We start from the raw sequence: 23503 nt of genomic DNA, 5'->3' as shown, positions 1-23503 counted from the left end.
GCTGCCAGACGTCCTGCGTTTCTCAAACAATTTTGGTTTCAGATGCAAAAAGCCCAATGCTCTATGTTGCGATGAAAAACTTTATCTAGTAATTGCTCAAAGCTTATGAAAGGAAATAAAGGAGGGTGAAAGTTTCAAGTCCGAAGAGGTTGGGGGGTGATCTTATTGAGATGTATATAATCTTGAGGGGCATAGACAAGGTGAATGACAAGGGTCTTTTCTGGAGGGTGGAAAGTTGAAAAGGAGGGAGCATATTTTTAAGGTGAACATTAAACAGTACAGGCTATTCGGCCCATGATGTTGTGCTGACCTAATATCCTACTATGACTGAACTACCCTGCGTACCCTACATTTTACTATCCTCCATGTGCCTATCCAAGAGTCGCTTAAAAGTCTCTAAAGTATCTGACTCCGCTACTACTGCCAGCAGCACATTCCACACACCCACCACCCTAAGAGGAGAAAGATTTTAAAAGAACATGAGGGTCAACTTCTTTGCACAGCGTGTGATTCATATGTGGAATGAACTGCCAGGGAAGGTGGTGGAGTTAAAATTGTATCAGTGATAATGGGAACTGGAGAATCCAAGATAATAAAATGTGAGGCTGGATGAACACAGCAGGCCCTGCAGCATCTCAGGAGCACAAAAGCACGGCCATGTCTGTTACATTGAGATCACCTGACCGCGATCTTGCAGGTAGTTACGACGTTTAAAAGACATTTGGATAAGTTCATGAATCGGAAAGTTGGGAGGGACATGGTCCATGCACAGGCAGGTGGAACTAGTTTACTTTGAGAACATGGTCGGCGAGGGCTGAAAGGTCAGTTTCGATGCTGTGTGACTCTATGACGAAGCCCCAGTCTGCAGTCTCCAAGCTCTGGAGCTATGTTGCTGCTGGAAGTGATCTCCACCTCGGGGGTCCTTGCGGGTTAGCCACGCCCACAGAAACCGCTCTAATTGCAGCACAGGCGGGTCGTCTCAGCAGAAAGCCTGACCGCGATTTCCCGGGCCGGCGAAAAAAAAAAGCCGACGCCAGTCAAGGTTTTTAAACTTGTTTTTTAGACTCATGGGCCGTGCGATAAAAGCGAGGGCGAGTCGCTCATGAGAGTAGCCAGGACGACGGGCGGATCAGGTAGACAACTGTAAATGTGGGAGGTGGGGTAGGGTCCTTGCGTATGCCTTGATTAAAGATGGCGGCGGCGAAGTTGGGCACTTGTTGGCTTTTGGCTGCAAGGTGAGTTTCTTGGTTGCCACTGCTGGGCCTGCGGGTCAATGGGGAAGATTTGTTGAGTGATTTCTGGTGACTTACAGACCCTGAAGGGTCTGTCAGTTGCTGCAGGGAGCTTAAGCAGCATGTTTAGTCCTTCCTTTCCCCCTAACCCCCCCAACCACTTTCTTGCCAAATCCAGTTGGCTTTTGCAGGCCTGGCCATGTCTGTTCTGGTGGGGGATGTGTTTCCTGGTCACCCTATTCAATTAAATCATTCACACAGACACACAACTGTCTCTTATGGAAGGATATGGGACTTGGATACAGACCCCCTGGCTGAGAGGTGGACACTACCATTGTGCCATAAGAGTCCTCTTGTCCTGTAGAGGGGCACTTTACAGTTGAGCTGCTGAAGTGGGCTGCCACATTATTAATTATAGGAGCACAAGAACTCCCCTTGAGGTAGGTCAAACACTACAAAGCAAAATCAGGCATAGAACCAGGGTAAGGAGGGCACCCGTGTGGGTAGCCAAATGTTTGAGTCAAGGGGTGGCTTGTTTGTAAACAGTGTCTTCAAGCTTGTAAACGGGTTGGGCACAAAAGGTGTTATCTCTGGATTGCTCCTGGTGTCATGTGCCAGTGAGTACAGAAATAGGCAGATAGAATTGATGAATGTGTGGCTGAAGAGTTGGAGCAGGAGGAAGGGCTTTAGATTCCTGCATCACTGGGTCTGTTCTTGGGGAAAGTGAGACTGGTACAAGTCAGATGGGTTGTTCCTCAATTGGAATTGGAACTGGACGTAGACCCGCATCCTAGTGAGGAGGTTTTTGCTCGTACATTTGCCTTCATTGCTCGGACCGTTAAGTGTAGGAGTTGGGTCATCATATTGTGGTTGTACAACATGTTGGTAAGGCCACTTTTGGAGGACTGTGTATAGTTCTGGTTGCCATGCTGTTGGATGAATGTTGTTAAATTGGAGCGGGCGCAGAAAAGATTTACAAGGATCTTATCGGATTTGGGGGTTTGAGTTATAAGCAGAAGCTGGATAAGCTGGGGAACTAGGAGTTTGAGGGGTGACCTCAGAGACATTTATAAAATATTGATGGGCATAGGGTGAATAACAAAGATCTTTTCCCTAGGGGAGTTCAAAACTAGAGGGTGTAATTTTAAGGTGACAGGAGAAAGATTTAAAAGGGATCTGAGGTGCAACTTTTTCACAGACAGGGTGTCCCTTCGATGGAATGAACTGCTAAAGGAAAGGGTAGATACAGGTAACAGTTACAACACTTAAAACACATTTGGACACGGACATGACAAGTGGAGTGACATGGTGGCTCAGTGGTTAGCATTGCTGCCTCACAGTGCTGGGAACCTGGGTTTGATTCCAGCTCAGGTGACTGTCTGTGTGGAGTTTGCACATTCTCCCCATTTCTGCGTGGGTTTCCTCCAGGCACTCCGGTTTCCTCCCACAGGCCAAAGATGTGCAAGTTAGGTGGATTGGCTCTGCTAAATTGCCCATGGTGTCTCGGGTGGGAAATGCAGGGATAAGATAGTTGAGATGGATCTGGGTGGGATGCTGTTTGGAGGGTTGGCGTGGACATGGTGGGTCGAATAGCCTGTTTCCACACTGTAGAGATCCTATAAATAGGAAAGATTTGGAGGAATATGGACCAAAACAGGCAAATGGGTCCATTTCTGTGCTGTATGACTCTGTTTTATGGGAGGTTAAATGAACTTTGTAGGGGTCCTGGGATACGGATTGGAGGTAAATAAGAAGTGATGTGCATACAAGTACAGAAGAACCAAATTTGTCTTGAAGGAAATGCGAATACAATAAAATTAAACCACACAAGGAGCATGTCAAGCCATGATGGCATTTATTTTAATGCAAGGAGTCAAGTAAATAAGGCAATTGCATTAAGGGCATGTGATATTATTGCTTTCACAGAGAAATTTTTGCGGGAGGATACCCAAAATCCAGGGATTGAATCTTGAGGCACGATCAGAAGGTGTAAAAGAGGTGGTAGCATCTCACTATTCTGAAGAAGCGCCACTAGACCTGAAACATGAACCCTACTTTGTCTGCACAAATGCTGCCAGGCCTGCTGAGTCTTTCCAACAACTTCTGTTTTTGTTTCTGATTCCCAGCAAGCAACTAGTGTTCTTTGGTGTGTGTCTGTGTGTGTCTGTGTTGTGTTTTACTGTTGTTCAAAGGGTCATTTGCTGAAGTAAGGACTGATGATATCATAGGTTTTTATGGGTCGACCTTAAGGGGCAGTCACTTCACTGGAGGTTTCCAGACAGACACAGAGATGTAGAAAAATGAGATATAGAGGCAAGTTTCGGAGGAGTCTCAAAATAATAGTGTGACAATGGCAGGGCGTTTGAACTTCCCTAATATTACCTAGGGTATAAAGTCTTAGAGGAATGTGTTCAACAGAGCTATTTGAGCCAGCACGTAAATTGCCCAACAAGAGAGGGACTGGTGCGAGTTCTTTTCTGCAGGGAATCGAGCCAGGCAAGTGGTAGATGTGAAATAAAAACAGAAATTGACAGAAAAGTTCAGCAGACCTGGCTGAACGTATGGAAAGAGAAGCAGTTAACAATTTTGGTTGCAGAGATCCTCTCATTTCAGATTTCAAGCTTCCACATTCTTTAGAGTTTTTTTTAAGTGGTAAATGTAGAAGAATTTCATTGGCAGTAATGTTAATTCAGTAAGCTTTAAAGTAGTTGTGAAGAAGGGGATAAAGGGACTGGACATGAAGGCACTGCCTTGGCAGGGGAGGGAAAGACTGATTTTAATAAGGTGAGAGAGGATCTGGCCAAAATGGACCTGGAGCAGCTAACTACAGGAAAATGTGGTTCAGAGTGGTTGGAGACGTTGATAGGAGCAGCAGTAAGAGTGCAAGGCCGACGTGGAGAGATGAAGCATGGGGCCAACAAGTCAAGAGAACTCTGGATGTCAAACAATGTTGCAGTTTGGATAAGGAGAAGAATGTGAGCTTACGGCAGATACCAAAGGTTCAAACCAGCAGATGCCTCCATGAATACAGCAAGCTCAGGGTTTTTTTTTAAAAGAAAAATGAGGACAGCAAAGAGGGGACTTGGCATGTGTATTCACTGTTGGGAAGGATGATCTCAGCCTATAAATCAGGGAGGGAGACTGAGTATACTGAAACAAATTAGTATGGAGAGGGAGGAAGTATTACCAGCTTTCACAGCCTTGTACGTGGATAAATCTCCAGGCTGCTGTCGGAAATCCGGAAAGATACTGCAAGAGCTTCAGACATTGATTTTCAAAGCCTCTCGGGCCACTGGACAGGCTGTAGAGGACTAGATGGTTCCGTTCAAGAGCGATGGCATGGATAAACCAGGAAATGACAGGCCAGTCAGTCTAACATCTGGGGTGAGGAAACAGTTAGAAAATATTGAGAACAGTCAATGGGTTATCAACAAGCATTGCTTGTTTGGGGGAAGATCATGTCTCTCAAATTTGATGGAATTTTTGAGAAGGTGACTGGGTATGTAGCTGAGGGTAGTGCAGTTGATGTAGTCTACAGGACTTGAGTCAGGCTCTTGATGTGGCAACCTGTTTAAGAAACTAGGAGCTCATGGGATCCAGGGCAGTTCGGAAATTGAATCAAAAATTAGCTGAGAGGCAGGGAGCAGATGGTGATGGTTGAAGGGTGTTTTTTGTGAACGGAAGCCTGTGACCAACAGGAGACTTTGGGGTTTGCTTCCTTTCTGTTGAAGTGTACATTATTGATCAAGATATCTGCGTAGGAGAAATGATCTATATGTTCGTAGTTGACATGGTCATGGATGTAGAGAGCTGATTGGATGAGCTAAACAATGGGAAATGGAACTGAATGTTGAAAGAGAGTTGATGTATTTTGGATAGTTCACAAAGGTGAGAGACTACATGTCGAATGGTAGGACCCTAGAAAGTACAGCGTATTGGAAGGACCTTGGTGTGCAAGTCCATAGAGCCTTGAAGTCAGCAGGGCAGGTCGCTCAGAAGGCAGATGGGATACTTCTTTTTATTATTCATAGCATTGAACACAGGAGCAAGGGTATGCGATGGGGCTGGATCTCATGTTAACAAGGTGTGGGGCTGGATGAACACAGCAGGCCAGGCAGCATCAGAGGAGCAGGAAGGCTGAGATTTCAGGCCTAGACCTGTCTTCAGAAATGGGGAGGGGAAGGGGAGCTCTGAAATAAATAGAGAAGGGAAGGGGAGTGGTGATAGAAGGTGGATAACCAGGAGTTATTTGTGAATAGTCAGCACGGCTTGGTCAGTGGAAGATCACATCCCACAACCAGGATGGAACGTTATTCCGGAGGTGGTAATGAGTTATGCAGATGAGTGTAGTCCGGTTAGAGTGGTCCACAATGACTTAAGGCAGGTTTTCAGAAGGTTTCACATGACATACTGGCTAAGAAACTTAGAGCCCATGGTATTGTAGCAAATTGGATTACAGGTTTGCTTAGTGGTAGGAAGCAGAAGTGATGATTGAAGAAGCAGAAACAGAAGTTGCTGGAAAAGCTCAGCAGGTCTGGCAGCACCTGTGAAGAGAAATCAAGAGTTAACGTTTCTGGTCTAGTGACCCTTCCTCGGAACGCTGATGGTTGAAGGATATTTTTAGAACTGGAAGCACGTATCCAGCATTTTGATCCTTTCTATTTGTTCTCTACACGGCTGATCTGGACCGAGGAGGCACAGTCAGTGCGTTTGCAGTTGGGTTGAAAATTGATATGGTAAATATCAAAAAGGATAACTTCAGATATTTCCAAACCAACCTGTTCAGAAGTGGTATAATACATTTTTGGAAGAGGTGGAGCCGAGGGATGGAGACCCTCCTGCTTTGTAAGAGCCCACGGAAGCTTGAGACAGCTGGGCGATACGGGTAGGCTTGTCAGATGGACCGAGCGTAGAAATTGAATTTAATCTTTAAAACGTGAGAGTTGATGCATCATTTGAAGAAGTAACAAGACAAAGGAGTACATGTGGAACAGGAGGACCATAGTAAGTGCAGAGAATCAGAGTGATTTTATTGTGCATGTCAATATCTACAGATCATTGAAGGCAGCACGACAGGTAAACAAGATTATTAAGAAGGCGTGCGTGATACTTAGCTTTGAGTCATTAGAACATTGGTTTGAACATAGCTGGAATTCTGTGGTCAGTACACAACAGGAGGGGTGTGACTGCACTGCAGAGGGTGCAGATGAGATTTATCAGGGTGTTGCCCTAAACTGGAGCGATACAGCCGTGAAGAGAGACTGGATAGGCTGGGTTTGTGTTCTTTTGAGTAGAGAAGGCTGAGAGGGGGAGCCTGAATAAGGTGGAAGACATCCCGCGGAGCTTACTCAGGGTAGATGTGGAGAAACCTTTTCCCTTATTCGAGGGGTCAGCAACCAAGAGGCACAGTTTAAAGTTGAGGAGCAGGAGGTTTACAGGAAATTTGAAAAGATTTTCACCGAGAGAGTGGTGGGCATCTATAATGTGTTGTGTAAAAGGATGGTAGCGCATGGACCCATCAAGTCATTGAAAAATTATTTAGACGAACAATTGAAACACTGTAACACACGAGACTATGGGACAAACTGCTGAAAAATGGGCTTAGAATATAAAAATGTTTGATCAACCTGGACAGGTTAGGCCAAAAGGGCCTTTCCCCATGCTGTAAAAATTCCACAATCTTTCGGAAGGAGGAGAGGGATGTGGAGAGGGGCGGGGATCTAGTTGAGGATATCAGCTTGGCTTTCAATGGTGAGCATTTATAATCAGGGATGTCCAAGAGGCCAGAATTGAAGGAATGAAGGGATCTCAGAGGGTGGTGGGGACTAGAGGAGATTGCGGAGATAGGAAGGTGTGGGGCCCTGAACACGTTTAAAGTCAAGGAAGCTGATCTTTAAGTTGAGGCATTGTTTAAGCCCGAGTGAGCAAGTGTCGACAACACGATCATGATGAGTGAGCAGCATTTGCCATGTGGATTTGCTTACTCTGGGGAGCAGAGTGTGGGCAAACTCGGAAGTCTCCAGGCAACAGTGCATTGTAATTGTCGAGGCTGGAGTTGGAGGCATGCTTTAGGGAAGTTTTTTTTTAATTCATTCATGGGATGAGGACATCACTGGCAAGGCAGCATTTATTGCCGTAATCCTCGGAATAGTTAAGAATCAGCCACACTGCTGTGGGTCTGGAGTCACATGTAAGCCAGATCAGGTAAGGATGGTAGTTTTCCTTATGCAAGATGCATATCCCTGGAGTTGATGGCCTAGTTGTATTATCACAGGACTGTTAGATACCTAGATAATGTTCTGGGAACTTGGGTTTGAATCCCACCACAGCACATGGTGGAATTTGAATTCAATAAATATGTGGAATTAAGAGTCAAACGATGACCATGAATCCATTGTCAATTGTTGGAAAAACCCATCTGGCTCACTAATGCCCTTTGGGGAAGGAAACTGCCTTCCTTACCTAGTCTGATCTACATGTGACTCCAGACCCACAGCAATGTGATTGAACTGCCCTCTGGGCAACTAGGGATGGGCAATACATGCTGCCTGGTCAGCGAGGTCCTCATCCTGTGAATGAATAAAGGGAAAATAAAAGAAAGGTGGGTTTATCCAAAAATCAATGATGATTCACACATTGCATGGTTATAGGGAAATTGGAAGAAACATGGAGGACTGATGGCATGGGTGTGTTGTTAGAAACTCAGCAAATCCTGATAGTGTAAAAGCACCAAACATGGTAGGAGCAGGCCTTTCAGCCCATTGAGTCCACGCTGATGTTTCGAAGAACATCTCACCCAGACCCACCCCGCTACCCTATCCCTGTAAATGTGCAGTTCCCACCAAGCCTGCACATTATGAACAACTCAGCCTGGCCAATCCATTCCTAACCTGCGCATCTTTGGCCTGTGGGAGGAAGCTGGAGGACATGGGGAGAATGTGCAAACTTTTCACACAGACAGCCACCTGAGGATGGAATCGAACCCGGATCCCTGGCATTGTGAGGCATCAGCACTAGCCACTGAGCCACTGTCCCACCTCATCATGGAGTCAAATCCACCACCCATGTTACAATGAGGCTGTATCAGTTTGGGGTCTAGATTGGTAAGTGAAGGTGGTTATTTGGCTGTGCTAAGAGTGGAATGTTGCTGTCACTCACTTGTAAAAGCCATCAGTTTGCAATTGTGGAACAGCACGGTTTCCTCCCACAGTCCAAAGATGTCCAGCTTAGGGGTGGATTGGACGGGCTAAATTGCTCATAGTGTCAAAAGGGATAGGGTAGGGTGTTGAGTCTGGGTGGAATGCTCTTCAGGGGGTCAGTGTGAACCCGAATGGCCTGCTTCCACACTGTAGGGATTCAGTGAATCTTCTTGCTCTTGCACAGTGCTGCATGGTATTCACAGCAAGGAAACAGACCATTCGGTCAAAGAGGTCCACGTCTGTGATTATTCTTCAACCAAGTTCCCTTCATCACTTTATGTTGTTTGTTTGATTAAAGAGATGGATTTGTAGAGAGATGCCCAAACAGCTCAGGGCCTTCTGCAATGTGAACTCCAATGTAAAATTGAAGCCTGTTGTAAAATTGTATCTTGTTCTCAAACCAGCGGTGGTCACATTGGAAAGCAAGCAAACAGATTTAGTTTTGTGCCTTGAGACCTCAACTTGTACCACCGCCATGCTTTGACCAACTTGATACTTTGAGTGCTCACACGGCTCTTGTTTCTCAGAGTACACGCAGGCCAGCTTGCGAGGCCGTTGCCTTTTACCAAGAAATGGAGCGGGAATGGTTCGGGATGCCAAAACCTTCTGCAACCATCACCTTTGCTCTCCGTTGGCGGTAAGCTGGTTAGGATCTCTTTGTGTTTTTGTTTCAGTAATTTACCTCACCTGCCATGGGTCATGTCTGGGAAGATCAACATTTGTTGCCAATCCTGAAGGTGGTGTTGAGGCATATTCTGAGCCGCAGCAATTTTCCGATACAGTTCATTGGTTGTTACTTCAGAGGGTAGTGCACTTGTTCACCGCGTTTCTGAGAGTCCGGAGTCAGCCTGTTGGCCAGGTCGGGTGTGGGCAGCCAGTTTGCTTCCTGGGTTTTCATGACAATCGTGCTGCTTCATGGTCATTGATGTCTCAGTGGTTAGCACTGCAGCCTCACAGTGCCTGGGACCCGGGTTCAGTTCCACCCTCGGGCGACTTGTCTGTGTGGAGTTTGCACGTTCTCCCCGTGTCTGCGTGGGTTTCCTCCGGGTGCTCCGGTTTCCTCCCACAGTCCAAAGGTGTGCAGGCTAGGTGGATTGGCCATGTTAAATTGCCCAGAGTGTCCAGGGGTGTGCAGGATAGATGGGTTTGCCATGGGAAATGCAAAGTCACAGTGATTAGGTAGGGGTGTGGGTCCAAGTGGGATGCTAATTGGACTCGATGGGCCGAATTGCTGGTTTCCACGTCTGTAGGGATTCTGTGATCGTTCCGAAGATTGAGTTAGTGAAAATTGACTGGCTGAATGTGAAGTCATGTCTTTGGTCAGTTCATCCACTCTCCAGATCGCTCATCCAGCCAGATATTCACTGCTCATACAGACTGTGATGCCCGTGTCTTATTGTTGAGTAATTGTAAGTGATTTGGTGCAGCTTTGGACACAGAGCTGAGCCTTAGAGACTGGGTTTGGTGTTGCTATCGGCTGTCACAATCATCCTTGTTAACGTGAGGATGTAAGAGAGTAAGTGGTCCTGACTCTGATCACCAGACCAAAGAGGCTCACACCCAAATGCTAGCTTTTTAACACAGACTTCAGTGTTGCATTAGACCTGAACCGTAGCACAGTTTGTATATTCAGGAGAGCTGAAGAGAGAAAGACAAAAGTGAAACAAATCCTGCATTTTTTAATTTCAAAAATATACTTTGATCGTAAAATATCTTTATATATGCATGTAATCACTAAAGCAGTTTGGTTCAGTACAGTAGCATTTCAACAAACAAGCAAACACTGGACATAGTAGGAACTGCAGATGCTGGAGAATCTGAGATAACAAGGTGTAGAGCTGGATGAAAGTAACAGCTTGGTGTGTGGACATGCCTAACTCTTCTCTTATAGTAATTTCTCCCAAAAGGTGTTTTTCACGAGCATGATAAAGCCAGCTTGGATCCACAGAAAGAGACATTGGGCCCCGTTAAAAGGGGTAGGTGTAAGGTTTCTCTTTAAGGAGGAGGAGGAGAGAGAGAGAGAGAGAGGTGCAGAGACATAGCAAGGTTCAGAGAGGGAGTTGGAGAAATTCAGGGCACAGGCAGCTGGAGCTGTCAACATGCAGCTCATCGCTGGGGTATTCGGGTTGGGGTTGGTGTGGGGAGAAAAGATCATTTCAGACAAACAAGGTGGAAGGGATTGTGTCTGGTACTTGGGGATGGAGAGAATCGTGGGATTGAAAGCAAATCCTTAGAGACGCATCTCCAGCACGATGGGCTGCATGGTCTCCTCCTAATCTCTCAGTTTCTTCACTGCCCTGAAATACTTGCCATGAGTGTTAATAATAACTGGTACCTCCATGGGTGTCCCAAACTGACTGGCGAAGGAGTTTAATTGCTATGCATGGTTGTGGCTGAGTCACCCTCACCTCCTGTATCTGAGAGAGAAACACCAGGGACCTGCATTCCTTTCAAACTGCTGCCCAGTGAGACCACTGACAAGGGCTTGAAATGCCCGTTGATGCACAGACTAAGAAGCGTTAAGCTGTCATTTGGAACTGCTTGGTGACGTACCTTCTTATTCCAAGAAAAGCAAGAACTGAGCTCCTGCTTCTTCTTCCTGGAGGGTAAGCTGTGTCACGTCTCCCTCGGTGGACATGGTGCAGGAATTGGCAGCCTGCCAGTCTTGGGGCAGAGCTGTGACATGTCTTGTTGGCTCTCCACGTTGCCAAGGCACTGAAACCGAAGCAGCTCACTGAATGTTGCCAAGGCAGAGCTCCGTCGATCAGGTTACAGCCTGATGGCACTGGAGCGGGACAGCAGGCTTCAATCCTCCAAAGTCGCCGTCGTCTTCTGAAATCGAGATGTTCAGTTGCGTTCCTGGAGCACTTTGGTGTCCCACTGTCAGTGGTACTGATGGTCAGTGTTAACCACCATCCTCACGTGCACTCTGGTGGAAGGCAGGTCCTTGTGCAGAGATACGGGGGGTAGCAGGGGAGGCAGAAAATTGGCGTTTGGTCACAGAACCAGTGCTGGCACAAAGGGCCAAATGGCCTCATTCTGTGCCATAGTAATTATGTGATTCTTGGCTCACAGTTGGCTTTCCACACCTCCCAATCTGCTCTGTGGCCTTATCTTTAGTTGGAGATAATTCAAGTAGATTATCATGTTGCTGTCCAGTGTTGACAATCTCTTCCTCATTTTCCTTCAAATTTTCCCTTCATAATGCCCTTTCCATTTTCTGCTGACACGATGCCTTTCCCTCATTGCAGAGTGACTAAAGAAATTTGCTGATCACAGTGCACTTCATGATTGTTCATTTTGCTTCTTCTGTCCAGCATTTCCTTTCCAATTTTTTCCTGCAAGTCCCCAGTTCGGAGCTGCTTAGCAAATTTAGTCTACTGTTTCTGTCAAGCCCAGGTTTATCATCCACACAAAAGCCTCACTCAGAATCAAGCTGACAGCTACTTAGATGCTTACTTGTTTCTCTGGACAGTTGTATTGTGTACTCTACATCTCACAACTGCTGTGGGAAATCCTCCACAGTTTCACTTCGAGCAGAAAACGATGGGTTGGTAGGTGGGGTGCCTGATTGAGGCGTAGAAAATTATGACTGGCAAAGATAAGATCGATGGGCAGAAACATTTCCCCTTCATAGAGCGATCAATGGCCTGTAGTCAATTGTAGAAAGGAGGATGTTTAGAGGGAATTTTAAGATTTGTTTTCACCCTGTGGGTAATACAGATGTGGAACTCATTGCCCTGTAAGGGCAGGAACCATTGCAATATTAAATAATTGTTTGAATGAAGGCTTGAAATGCCAGGAAAATGGCATGATGGTGGCTCGGTGATTGGTGACCAGCATGGGCACAATGGGCCGAATGGACCTTCTTTCTGTTCTGTGAAATTCCTTGACCTTGAGCCTGGGTCAGCTCCCCGCCAATTGCCTGGTGAGCCCCTGCTTCTGCTGTTCTGCCGACAGCCACAAGGTGGGGCGTGAGAGCAACAGAATTGGCCATCTGCTGCTCCCTTTCCTGGATGACAAACTGGGCTCAGTTTGTGGCAGCTCAGCTCTCCCAATGAGTTTGCTTCAATTCCAACATGTCGTCCTCCTTCGCCAGGGTGGGGAGCAGGAAGAGAGACCCGTCATCTTTCAGAGAGGGTTGGTCAGCTCAATTGATAATTTTCTCCCCCCCCCCCTTGTGGCTCTCTTTCAGCGAGGAGTATGTTCATTCAGACCCAGGACACCCCAAACCCAAACAGCTTGAAGTTTATCCCTGGCTGCACAGTACTGGAATCAGGTACCATGGAGTTCTCTGCCCCTCGAAGTGCCTTCTGCTCTCCCTTGGCCAGGTACGGTACCTCACCAATGATAATGGGAACTGCAGATGCTGGAGAATCCAAGATAATAAAGTGTGGAGCTGGTTGAACACAGCAGGCCGAGCAGCATCTCAGGAGCACAAAAGCTGACGTTTCGGGCCTAGACCCTTCATCAGAGAGGGGGATGGGGTGAGGGTTCTGGAATAAATAGGGAGAGAGGGGGAGGCCACAATGATGCCACCCGAAGGTTGCAGGAACAGCAACTCATATTCCGCTTGGGAACCCTGCAGCCCAATGGTATCAATGTGGGCTTCACCAGCTTCAAAATCTCCCCTTCCCCCACCGCATCCCAAAATCAGCCCAGTTCGTCCCCTCCCCCGACTGCACCACACAACCAGCCCAGCTCTTCCCCTCCACCCACTGCATCCCAAAACCAGTCCAGCCTGTCTCTGCCTCCCTAACCTGTTCTTCCTCTCACCCATCCCTTCCTCCCACCTCAAGCCGCACCTCCATCTCCTACCTACTAACCTCATCCCACCTCCTTGTCCTGTCTGTCTTCCCTGGACTGACCTATCCCCTCTCTGCCTCCCCACCTATACTCTCCTCTCCACCTATCTTCTTTTCTCTCCATCTTTGGTCTGCCTCCCCCTCTCTCCCTATTTATTCCAGAACCCTCACCCCATCCCCCTCTCTGATGAAGGGTCTAGGCCCAAAACGTCAGCTTTTGTGCTCCTGAGATGCTGCTGGGCCTGATGTGTTCATCCAGCCTCACATTTTATTATCACGGTACCTCACCAACTTCGTTTGTTCCCGGGGACCATGTGAGAAGGAGGGAAGGGGCGATGTTGGGAAATGGGCTAAGTTCGGGGCATTGCAGGCGAGAGTGGGAGCCAGCACAGGGAAATCTGCCAATCTCATCCCCTCCCACCCAGCGCGGGACTTGCGGCCACGGCCTCTGGATCGGGTATCAGCTTTTGCTCTGAGGGCTGCGCATGCTTGGAACCCGCCGCGAGGGACCTGGGATCTGATGTGGAATGTGTGGATTGTGAGGCAGAGGGCAGTCAAGTGGAGGTTGAGTCGGAACGCCAACCAGCCAGTCCTTCAAAGTTCTTCTTACGACCCAGTAGGGTCTACTCTCTCTCCTGCATTTCGGGGAGAGTTGGGGATCCCTGAGGACTGTGGGGCTGGGTGCGCCTCCCACGATCAGACCCCAGCCAGCACACACTCTCAAACCCGCTGTCAGCTGCTTTTTAAAAAAAAAAGTTGTCTTTTTTTTTTGTTTGTTCTGCTTGGCAGGCAGCTCCTCAGGATTGAAGGGGTGAAAGGGGTTTTCCTCGGGCCTGATTTTATAACCATCACCAAGGTAAGGAGGAAACGTGCCCTCGTGTTCGGAGAGTTGGGTTCAGGTCAGCTTGAGCGGATCTCCTCATGATCCAGAACGGCTTTGGCTGAGCAAGGAACGTGACTCCAGAGAGAGTAGATATAAGGTCACGTGCAAAGTGGGGTGGAAAAAGATTTACCAGGATGTGGCTGGGAATGTAGAGTTTGAGTCCCATGGAGAGGCTGGGACTTTATTCACTGGATATTAGGAGGTTGAGGGGTGACCGTAAAGAGGTTTCTAAAATCATCAGGGGCGTAGATAAAGTGAGTGGCAAAGGTCTTTGCCCCAGAGTAGGGGAGTCCAAAACTAGAGGTTTAAGGGGAGTGGGGAAGAGATTTAAAAAGGATGTGAGGGCCAACCTTTTTACGCAGAGAATGGTCCATGTGTGGAATGAGCTTCCAGATGAAGGTACAGTGACAACTTTAAGAAGACATTTTGATAGGTTTGGAGGGGATAGGAGCCAAGCGCAGGCAGGTGGGATTAGTTTGATTTTTCTGGTTATGCGGGTCGGCGTGGACGCTCTGTTTCTGCGCTGGACGACGCAATAACTGGCGCTGATTCAATGGCAGGGAGCTTTGCACTTTGAAATACGTTACACAAAAGGTTGCTGGAAGCACATTCCATCGTAACCCTGGAAGGAGAAGCAGAGACATGTTTGAGGGAGAAAATACATGCCCAGATGGATGGGGCAAAAGGAGAGGAGCCCGTGAACAAATTGGACAGCTCCACCAAACAGCGGTGGGCTGGATGGTCTCCTGCTGTGCCCTGTCACTATGACGGGTGGACGCTGAACTTGGAAGGTTTATAAACCATGAGGAGGGCAGTGTGGAACTCCAAAAGGACTCGGACAAGTTGAGAGAGTGTGTGTGTGTGGGTGGGTGGTAGATAGATGAGGTTCAACGCAGAGAATTCAGCAGTACAATTAGAAAGGGGACGTAGGAGCAGAGGACGCATGCACACATCAATGAAGGCAGCAGCACTGGTGAAGAGAGCAGTTTGTAAAACATGGTGTTCATGTGAATCGGGGCATGCTGTTCAAGAGTTAGGATGTGATGAAGCAAAGCCAGACATAACTAGAGAAACTCAGAAGGTCTGGCAGAGCCTATAGAGAGAAAGCAGTGTTTCGGGTCCAGTGAGCTACCTTGTTATTGAACTTGTCCAGGATGCCTGTGGAGAGAATGCAGAAAAGATTTACAGCAATGGTTCCAGGAACAAGGAACTTGAGCAGTGCCATTAGATTAAAGAGGTTGTAACTGTTCTCCCTGGAGACAGAAAAGCTGAGAGGGAGATCTGATGGAGGTTTTCAAAATCAGGAGCGGGCTGGACAGAGTAAACAAGGAGACACAGTTCCCAGTCGGAAAAGGAACAGGACCAGAGGGGCATAGATTTCAAGTGAGGTGCAAACGAAGCAAGGGCAATGTGAGGAAAAACCTCTTCCACTCCGTGATTAGTGAATATCTGGAATGCACTGCCTGGAAATAAGGTGGGGGCAGGTTCAATTGAAGCATTCGAGAGGCCATTGGGTAATTTTTTTTTTTGGACAGAAATAGTGTGCAAGGTGACAAGGGTAAAGAGCAGGCGGTTTGCATATGGAAGGCTTGTCCAGGCACAGTGGGCAGAGTGGCCTCGTTCTGTGCCATGACGGTTCTGAGATCCTAGATGTTGAAGCATGATTGAATTTATCACGGGTTCTTAGCTCCAGTTCTCCCCTCAAGGGAAATGGCATGGGTCGGGTTGATCAGTTCGGACCTCGGGGACAAGCTGTGTGGCCAAGAAGCCTCACACCGTTCTTCGCAAAGTGCGAGGTGAGACTGCAGGTGGCACTCCTGAGCTGAGACTTTGTGATAACGATGGTGACTGTGGGGGGAGCGGGGGGAGCTGTGACTGTGTCACTTCACACCTTGTACGTGGGTGAGGCGCCGTTATTTTTTTTCTGGGTTGGCCGGTTATCGAGAGCGGGTTTGGTCTTTGGAAAGGAATCTGGATAACGGAGGAGTTGCGGGGGAAGTTGGGGAGCCTGGGGGACAGACCTCGCCAAAAAAGCTGGTGCAGGCCTGTCCTAACAGGCCGAATGGCTGGTGTGATTTCTGTTGTGTGCCGGCCCTCAGGCCAACGACGAGGTGGAGTGGAAACTGCTCAAGCCAGACGTGTACGCCGCCATCATGGATTTCTTTGCGTCAGGCCTCCCGATCCTGACAGACGATGCTCCGCGCTCTGATACAGGTGGGTGCTCGAGCCGGTCGCCCATGAAGACCAGGGGAGGGGAGGCAGACTCGTTGGGCCAGCCCCAGGAACTCCCAGGAGGCAGGTCACGGGTGCAGCCAGGGGTATGGTGGGACCCTGAGCACATTGGACAGCTCCACCAAGTGGCTGGCACAGGCATGATGGGGAGAATGGCCTCCCTCTGTGCTCCATCACTGTGGTGATCGGGTACTAAACTTGGAATGTTCGGAGGGAGGGCAGTGTGGAACTCTGAAAGGACGCAGTAGGGTGGACGGACAATGTGGCAGTTGAGATTCAATGCAAAAGAGTGTGAGGTGGTGCACTTTGGTTGGAAGAACATGGGGCTACTGTTGTACAGGTGGGTGCAGGAGCCGGGCACGGTGGGTATATGTGCACTGATCATTGAAGGTAGCTGGAGGGAGTAGGGAACAGGCTGCTCCTGTGCTACTCTCCTCTCGAGATCGATGAGACAGGTTTATTTTTCCTCCTGCGTCGCACATCATCAAGACAAAATTCAGGGGCTGAATGGCCTCCTGTTCCCCCAGGCGTCCCGGTAGAAGTCCTTTAGGTATCAGTGAGAGAGCAGACCTTGGGAAAGATGTCACGGCTGCCAGCCCTGTCGTTGTTTCTGAATTAATTCTCACTGGCGTCCGATTGTGCTGTGCACAACACTTCAGTTCACTAGGCAGGGTCCCAAACCATGTGGCTCTGATGGCCAGGGGCTGTTGGTGCTTGAATAAATTGAATGAGATTCAAGATGACAAGGCCAGCTCGTCTCAACCAAGCCTTGCTTCCCCACTCCATGATGTAGACCACTTGGCCTGTGCCTGATGCCCCAATGCAGTCCTTCCCCTTTACGCTATTGGCCTGTCTCCCTGTTCCTTTCTCCGTCAGCTCTTTCATTCCTTACCTTCCCCTGCAACAAAGTAACACTGTTCACCTCAGGCACAGTCATGGGTTGCATAATCTTCACTGCTTTCTGGGCCCAGAAATGATGTCGCGGCTTCCTCTTCCTCTCTCACGCCCTCGGTCTCTCCTCAGCCCTGTCCCATCCTCTGTCAGACTTTGGGTTGTATATGTCCCTCTGGCTGGCTGACCGATGACCTGGAAACTGAGGTGGGAAAGGTCTGGTGGGATTCTTCACTTGGAGGCTTTGGCGGGGGTAGAAAATCTAAGAACATTTTGTACAATGTACGTGTGGATTCAAGACCCCATTATGAAAACTTTTGGATCTGCTGTGTTGGACAGTGTTACTTATTTTTGCAGCTGTGTGGAGCTTGCTTCCATTGCAAAGTATCGAAGACCTTTGAAAACCCAGGTCCTGGCCCTGATCACCCTGGAAACTGGCTCCCCGATAAGGTCCAGGCTGCACAGGGGTACATCTGTCATCACAGAACTGTAGCTTATCCTGTTGTTGTGTCCTCAGTACTCCTCAGGCCAGCCCTGAGGTCTTGACAAACGATCAGTTGCGCCTTGCCTCGCCCAGGCCATGTTTTGATGCTTCAGATTGATCGAGTCAGATTACATGCACACAACCACATGTTAATTTTGTATGGTTGAGCATGTTGCTTACTGCAGGCTTGGTCGTACCCTGACATGTTTTCATTTTATCCCCTTGTTATTCCCAGCTCCTTCAGAGGATGATGATGAAGTTGTCGCCATCATTAAGGAGCTGTTGGATACCCGGATTCGGTGAGTCGCAGTGGAACACAGTCAACACGCTTGAAATGTGAATGGGGTTGGTGTCGAGACTGTCCTGTCGCTTCCCTGTTATGATCGCCTTCCTGGCACTGGGGCACGGAGAGTAATGTTCAGGATATCTGGGAGGAAGGGGGTGCGGAGGGGAGGGAAGGCGAATTTATAAAACAGGACCTGCCACAACACCACATTGTCGAGTTTCACTAAAGAGGGGTGGAATGAGGTGCAAATCAGGCACAACACTATTGGACTGTAAGAAATTGGTCATGTTCTGTCTTCACCTGTCTGCTCAGGTTTGATTGCCTGCATTGCCACGAGGTCACGCAAGGACGCGCGCGCACAGACGCAGTGGCATCCTTGTTTGAATCTGAGTCAGACCTTGGACTGTGCCTGACTCATATTAACTGTGCTTTCTCTCGGCCTCGCCCCTCCCCTGACAGGCCCACGGTTCAAGAGGACGGTGGTGATGTGATCTACAAAGGGTTTGAGGACGGGATTGTCAAACTGATGCTGCAGGGCTCATGTACCAGCTGCCCCAGCTCTGCCATCACCTTGAAGAGTGGAATTCAGAACATGCTGCAGTTCTACATCCCAGAGGTGGAGGGCGTCGAGCAGGTACTGGTAATGAAAGCAACCAGTGACTTATCGTGGGCTACCGCAGGGATCGGACCCCAGTTATTCAATACATACGTTGATGATTTGGATGAGGGAACTCGATGTAATCTCACCAAGTCTGCACACGAAACAAGGTTGAGTGAGGAGGGTGCAGAGTTGCTTTGTCCTGATTTTGACAAGCTGAGCGAGTGGTCATATGCACAGCTAATGACATGGAAGGCAAATCAGTGAGAGGTGATCCACTTTGAAAGCAAAAACAGGAAGGCATATTATTATTTGAATGGTGATAAACTGAGTGAGGGCAATCTGCAGTTTACACATTCGCTGAAAGGAAACACACGAATGCCACAGGCAGTAAGCACTCAATTAGAACAATGTTGTTCACAAGAGGATTTGAGTACTGAAAAAGGGCTGTCTTGTTGCAACTGTACAGGGGCCTTGGTGCCCATCCCATCTGGCAGTACTACATGCAGTTCTGGTCTCCTTCTCTGAGGAAGGATGTTCTTCTTGGAGAAGGAGTGCGATGCTTGTTTCCTAGAGGCATTCCCAAGACTGAGATGTCAAGAGAGACTGGATTGTTTCGGAATATATTCAGTGGAGTTTAGAAGAATGAGGGGCAATCTCATAGAAATCTATCAAATTTCATAAAATTCCAACAGGCTGAGATTGTGTTAAGCACAGGAAAGATGTTCCCAACAACAAAGGCTCACAGTCTGAGGATACAGGTAGGCCATTTGAGACTGAGATGAGGAGAAATGTCTTCATCCAGAGAGTGAGGAGCCCGTGGAATTCTCTGCTGTTTGTTTTTTGTGATAAAACAGAAACAAAATTAGAGATACAGGAAATCTGATACTCGGACACTAAGCGCTGGAGATCTGGCAGCACCTATAGAGACAAAAGCAAAGGGTCCCTGGACTCAAATCGTTGACTTTGCCACACCTGTTGAGTTTCCCCAGCACTCCCTTTGATTTTGTTTGCGGCGTTGATTCAGGGACATATATTGGCCTAATCACCAGGGAAAGCCCCTCTGCTTTCTTCAAAAGACTGTCCTGCTTCCACCCAATTTACCCATCCATTACCTTGAGTTAACACAACTGATGATCCTGCAGTCTGTGTTAGCTGATTATTTTTGATCTCAGTTGGAGTGGGACTTGAAGCCAGGGCCTACTAACTCAAACGCGGACATATTTAATGAATGCCATCCTTGTATTTAAATTTTGGAGGGATATTTTTGTATAACCGAATGAGCTAAAATAGCTCTAATGTCCCCACTCTGACAGTCAAATACCATCCTTCATAATGGTCAGTCACCAACAGTCAACATGTCACTTTCAGTCATAATGGTCCTATAGACAACTATTAGTACTTCGGTGGCTTAGAACCAGAAACTAGATGCCGTGAGCAATTGGCCTTATCAAATGCTGGCATAAATGTTAACTTCTCTCCCGGGCACCTCTGAATTTATCTAAAGCACTCGTCTCCAATTTAATGTACTCAGATGTGCTCATAACCTGAAACAACAGATTTCCATGCAGGATAAGTAAGTAGCAAGTACGATGTTAGCTCCGGCAAGTGCACCCTGTTGGGTCATTGTAGATTTTGAATGTTGTAGCTTTTAAGCAGAAGGGGTGGAATATTTTACATAACCTCTGTGTTACAACATTTATTTTTTTAAAAGGTTCTCAAGCCTCACTAGACTGGATCTCACCAAAGTACAAACTTAAATAGAATAGATTTTCCACAGTGGTAAATGTTAGCACTCTGTCTCAGCCAATTTTGTAGATTCTGGTTTTCAGAATCATCCTGACAGGTGCTGTCTGAGTGGTCTTGTGCGTCATGTATGAATGGTTTACCTGGCTCCAGGGACATGCTCGATGTGTCCTCTGTGTTGACTTCAGCCCTAGAACAGAATTGGAGCCAAGCAGATCACCTCAGTGACTTGGGGCTGGTTAATCATTTGGGAGGACACAGAACTGTTTGGGATTGACTTGGCAGCAGCTTTAACATGAAGGAAGTAGTAGCGAGTTTTGAGAATATTCGTAGCTCAGGTTGAGGTTCTGGATGTGAGTTTGCTCGCTGAACTGGAAGGTTCGTTCCCAGACGTTTCGTCAGCATTCTAGGTAACATCATCAGTGAGCCTCCGACGAAGCGCTGGTGTTATGTCCCATTTTCTACTTATCTGTTTAGGTTTCCTTGGCTTGGTGATGTCATTTCCTGTTCTTTTTCTCAGAGGATTGTGCCAACGTGCCAGCACATTGATTTGGAGCCAATGTGCTGGCACGTTGGCACAATCCTCTGAGAAAAAGAACAGGAAATGACATCACCAATCCAAGGAAACCTAAACAGATAAGTAGAAAATGGGACATAACACCAGCGCTTCGTCGGAGGCTCACTGATGATGTTACCTAGAATGGTGACGAAACGTCTGAAAACTAACCTTCCAGCTCAGCGAGCAAACTCACATCCATGAAGGAAGTGGACAATGTAGATGTGTCTACAATGGAGATAGGTTTGTGAATTACCAAGGAATAGCTTGAAATTGTACAATACCATATTACATCTTTGCATCATTTAATGACCATGAGGTCCAACTGTTGAAGTGTGCAGGTTCCAAGAAATGCTTTCCGGCATTAACTGTGGAAATAGTCTTCTAAGATGTTCTAAGTAATTTTAAAGTTGCCTCCTGACCCTTCCCCGGTTGTGTGAGTATTGGGGCCCTGGCAATCAAGTCGTCAGCAGTAAAATTGGCATCTTACTGTTTGGTCCGTTTCGACAATGCCCTCGAACCATAGCCAACCATGACTTATCGAGAAGCAAATATACCCCTCTTTTCTGAATCACAGGCTGTGGGGTCGAGACTGCCAGTGGTACCATAACCAGGTGGATGTAAGGTGTACCGTGGTGGTGCAAACTTGAAGTCTCCAGTGCATTGGCCAATGTTTATCCCTCCCCTAACACTGACCACGCACATTATCTGGTCATTTATGTCATTGCTTTTGCGGGCATGCCTGTCTGCAAATTGTACCTTTCTGGAATCCCGTCAATTTCCAAATTCCTGCTTGCAAGGCCAAAAACTAATCCTAATCGCCCTGGCCGTGAACCAGCAAAAGAAAAAGAACTGGAAAACTGCTGTCCTTTAATCTTGTCCACCCCATCTTCCATTTTATCACGTAGTCTACCAATTTTCCCCTGCAGTTGTATAGTCAATTATGCTCAAAATTCCTTTCTGGCACTTAGATATGTACCGAGGCTGGAAAAGAGCTGAAAGAAAGAGAGACCTGTAATTTCTCCATGACTTCATAATGTCTCACAGCCAATGAAGGACTTTTGAAAAGTTTTTGGAAAATCAGAACCAATGTTTCGCGTCCGGTGGCCCTTCCTCAGAACACTCCGAGGAAGGTTCACTGGACCCAAAAAGTTAGCTCTGATCTTTACTTTGCAGATGCTGTCAGACCTGCTGAGATTTTCCAGCAACTTCTGTTTTTGTTTCTGATTGACAGCATCTGCAGTTCTTGCAGTTTCTTTTAAAAGGGATTTTGAAGTGTTAGCACTATCATCATTCTGGAAATGCAGTAGCCAATTTTCACCCAGCAAGCTCCCCACAAACAACAGTGTCCAGTGATAGTGACCAGGTTATCGAATTGTGCTTTGAATGAGGGAACAGTGAAATAACTCCATTGTGAGAATGAAAACAAAAGAACATTTTGAAAAACTCTCCTCAGCTCGAGCAAAGAGAGCAGAACAGAATTTTTTTTTTCTCCTCACAGTGGGAGATGGCCTAATGGTATTCTCGCTAGATTGTGAATCAAAACATCCAAGTAATGTTCTTGGCCCCTGCATTCAAATCTTGCCACGGCAGATGGTGGAATTTGAATTCAATAAAAAATCTGGATTCAGTCGTCTGATGATGAGCATGAAACCATTGTCGATTGTTGGAAGAACACATCTAGCTCACTAAGTCTTTGAAGAATGAAGCTGCCAGCCTTACCTGGTCTGCCCGACATGTGACCCCAGACCCACAGAAATGTGGCTGACTCTTAACTGCCCTCTTGGCAATTAGGGATGGGCAATGAATGCTAGTCCAGCCAGGTATGCCATCTTCGTGAATGAATTAAAAAAAAACAGTCTTTCTTTTGGAAATCCAGAGGATTACATTTCAGTGGATAACAAAATGTGGAGCTGGATGAACACAGCAGGCCAAGCAGCATCAGAGGAGCAGGAAGGCTGACGTTTCGGGCCTAGACCCTTCATCAGAAATGGGGGAGGGGAAGAGGGTTCTGAAATAAATAGGGAGAGAGGGGGAGGCGGATCGAAGATGGATAGAGGAGAAGATAGGTGGAGAGGAGATAGACCAGTGCTGGAGGGAGGATGTAACTTCTTCAAGGTTGGCATCCTTAGAAGAGGTTTTGCAATGGGGTTAACATTGCATAATATCTCTGATACATTTCAATGGAGTTTGTTTTTACAGTGGACATGTATTGTTTCAAGGTTAAGCCCACTTCAATCAGAACCAAGGTCTGTAAGAGAACCTTGCTGCCAGATGAAGAGAGAATCTCAATTGTAACGGAGTTTAATTGCTTCCTGTTTTATTACCAGGTTACAGATGAAGAACAAGAAGCTGACATTTCATGAATGGTTGGTAACCCAACTGTCTTAATGCACCTTAACAATTTGTTGGCACCTCTACTGGCGTTGTAAAACAAAATGATATTGTAATATATTTTGCAATAAAGCATTTAAGCTTGAGTTTTTTTAGTTGATTTTACACATCTTTGGATGCCAGCTGTCAGCCAGTTACCCCTGCCATCACTCTGGTTATCTCATTTGAGTGGCCATTTATTGAAGTGTGGGTTTGTA

At 47.3% G+C, this 23503-nt stretch overlaps 1 protein-coding gene across 1 annotated transcript; it reads left to right on the top strand.

Moving 5' to 3' along the window:
- Positions 1 to 1138: 1138 nt before the first annotated feature.
- On the top strand, positions 1139 to 23392 carry LOC125448122 (NFU1 iron-sulfur cluster scaffold homolog, mitochondrial-like). Its single transcript, XM_048523176.2, has 8 exons — positions 1139 to 1235; positions 8959 to 9068; positions 12627 to 12762; positions 14026 to 14092; positions 16219 to 16333; positions 17962 to 18025; positions 18472 to 18646; positions 23243 to 23392. The coding sequence occupies exons 1-8, from the start codon at positions 1192 to 1194 to the stop codon at positions 23276 to 23278; spliced, it is 747 nt and encodes a 248-aa protein (XP_048379133.2). The 5' UTR covers positions 1139 to 1191; the 3' UTR covers positions 23279 to 23392.
- The last annotated feature ends 111 nt before the right edge of the window (positions 23393 to 23503 follow it).

Source organism: Stegostoma tigrinum, chromosome 40 (assembly GCF_030684315.1).
Source record: "Stegostoma tigrinum isolate sSteTig4 chromosome 40, sSteTig4.hap1, whole genome shotgun sequence".
NCBI classification, from domain to species: Eukaryota; Metazoa; Chordata; class Chondrichthyes; order Orectolobiformes; family Stegostomatidae; genus Stegostoma; species Stegostoma tigrinum.
Note: the sequence above shows the minus strand (reverse complement) of the source record. Positions and strands in the feature narration are given on the sequence as shown.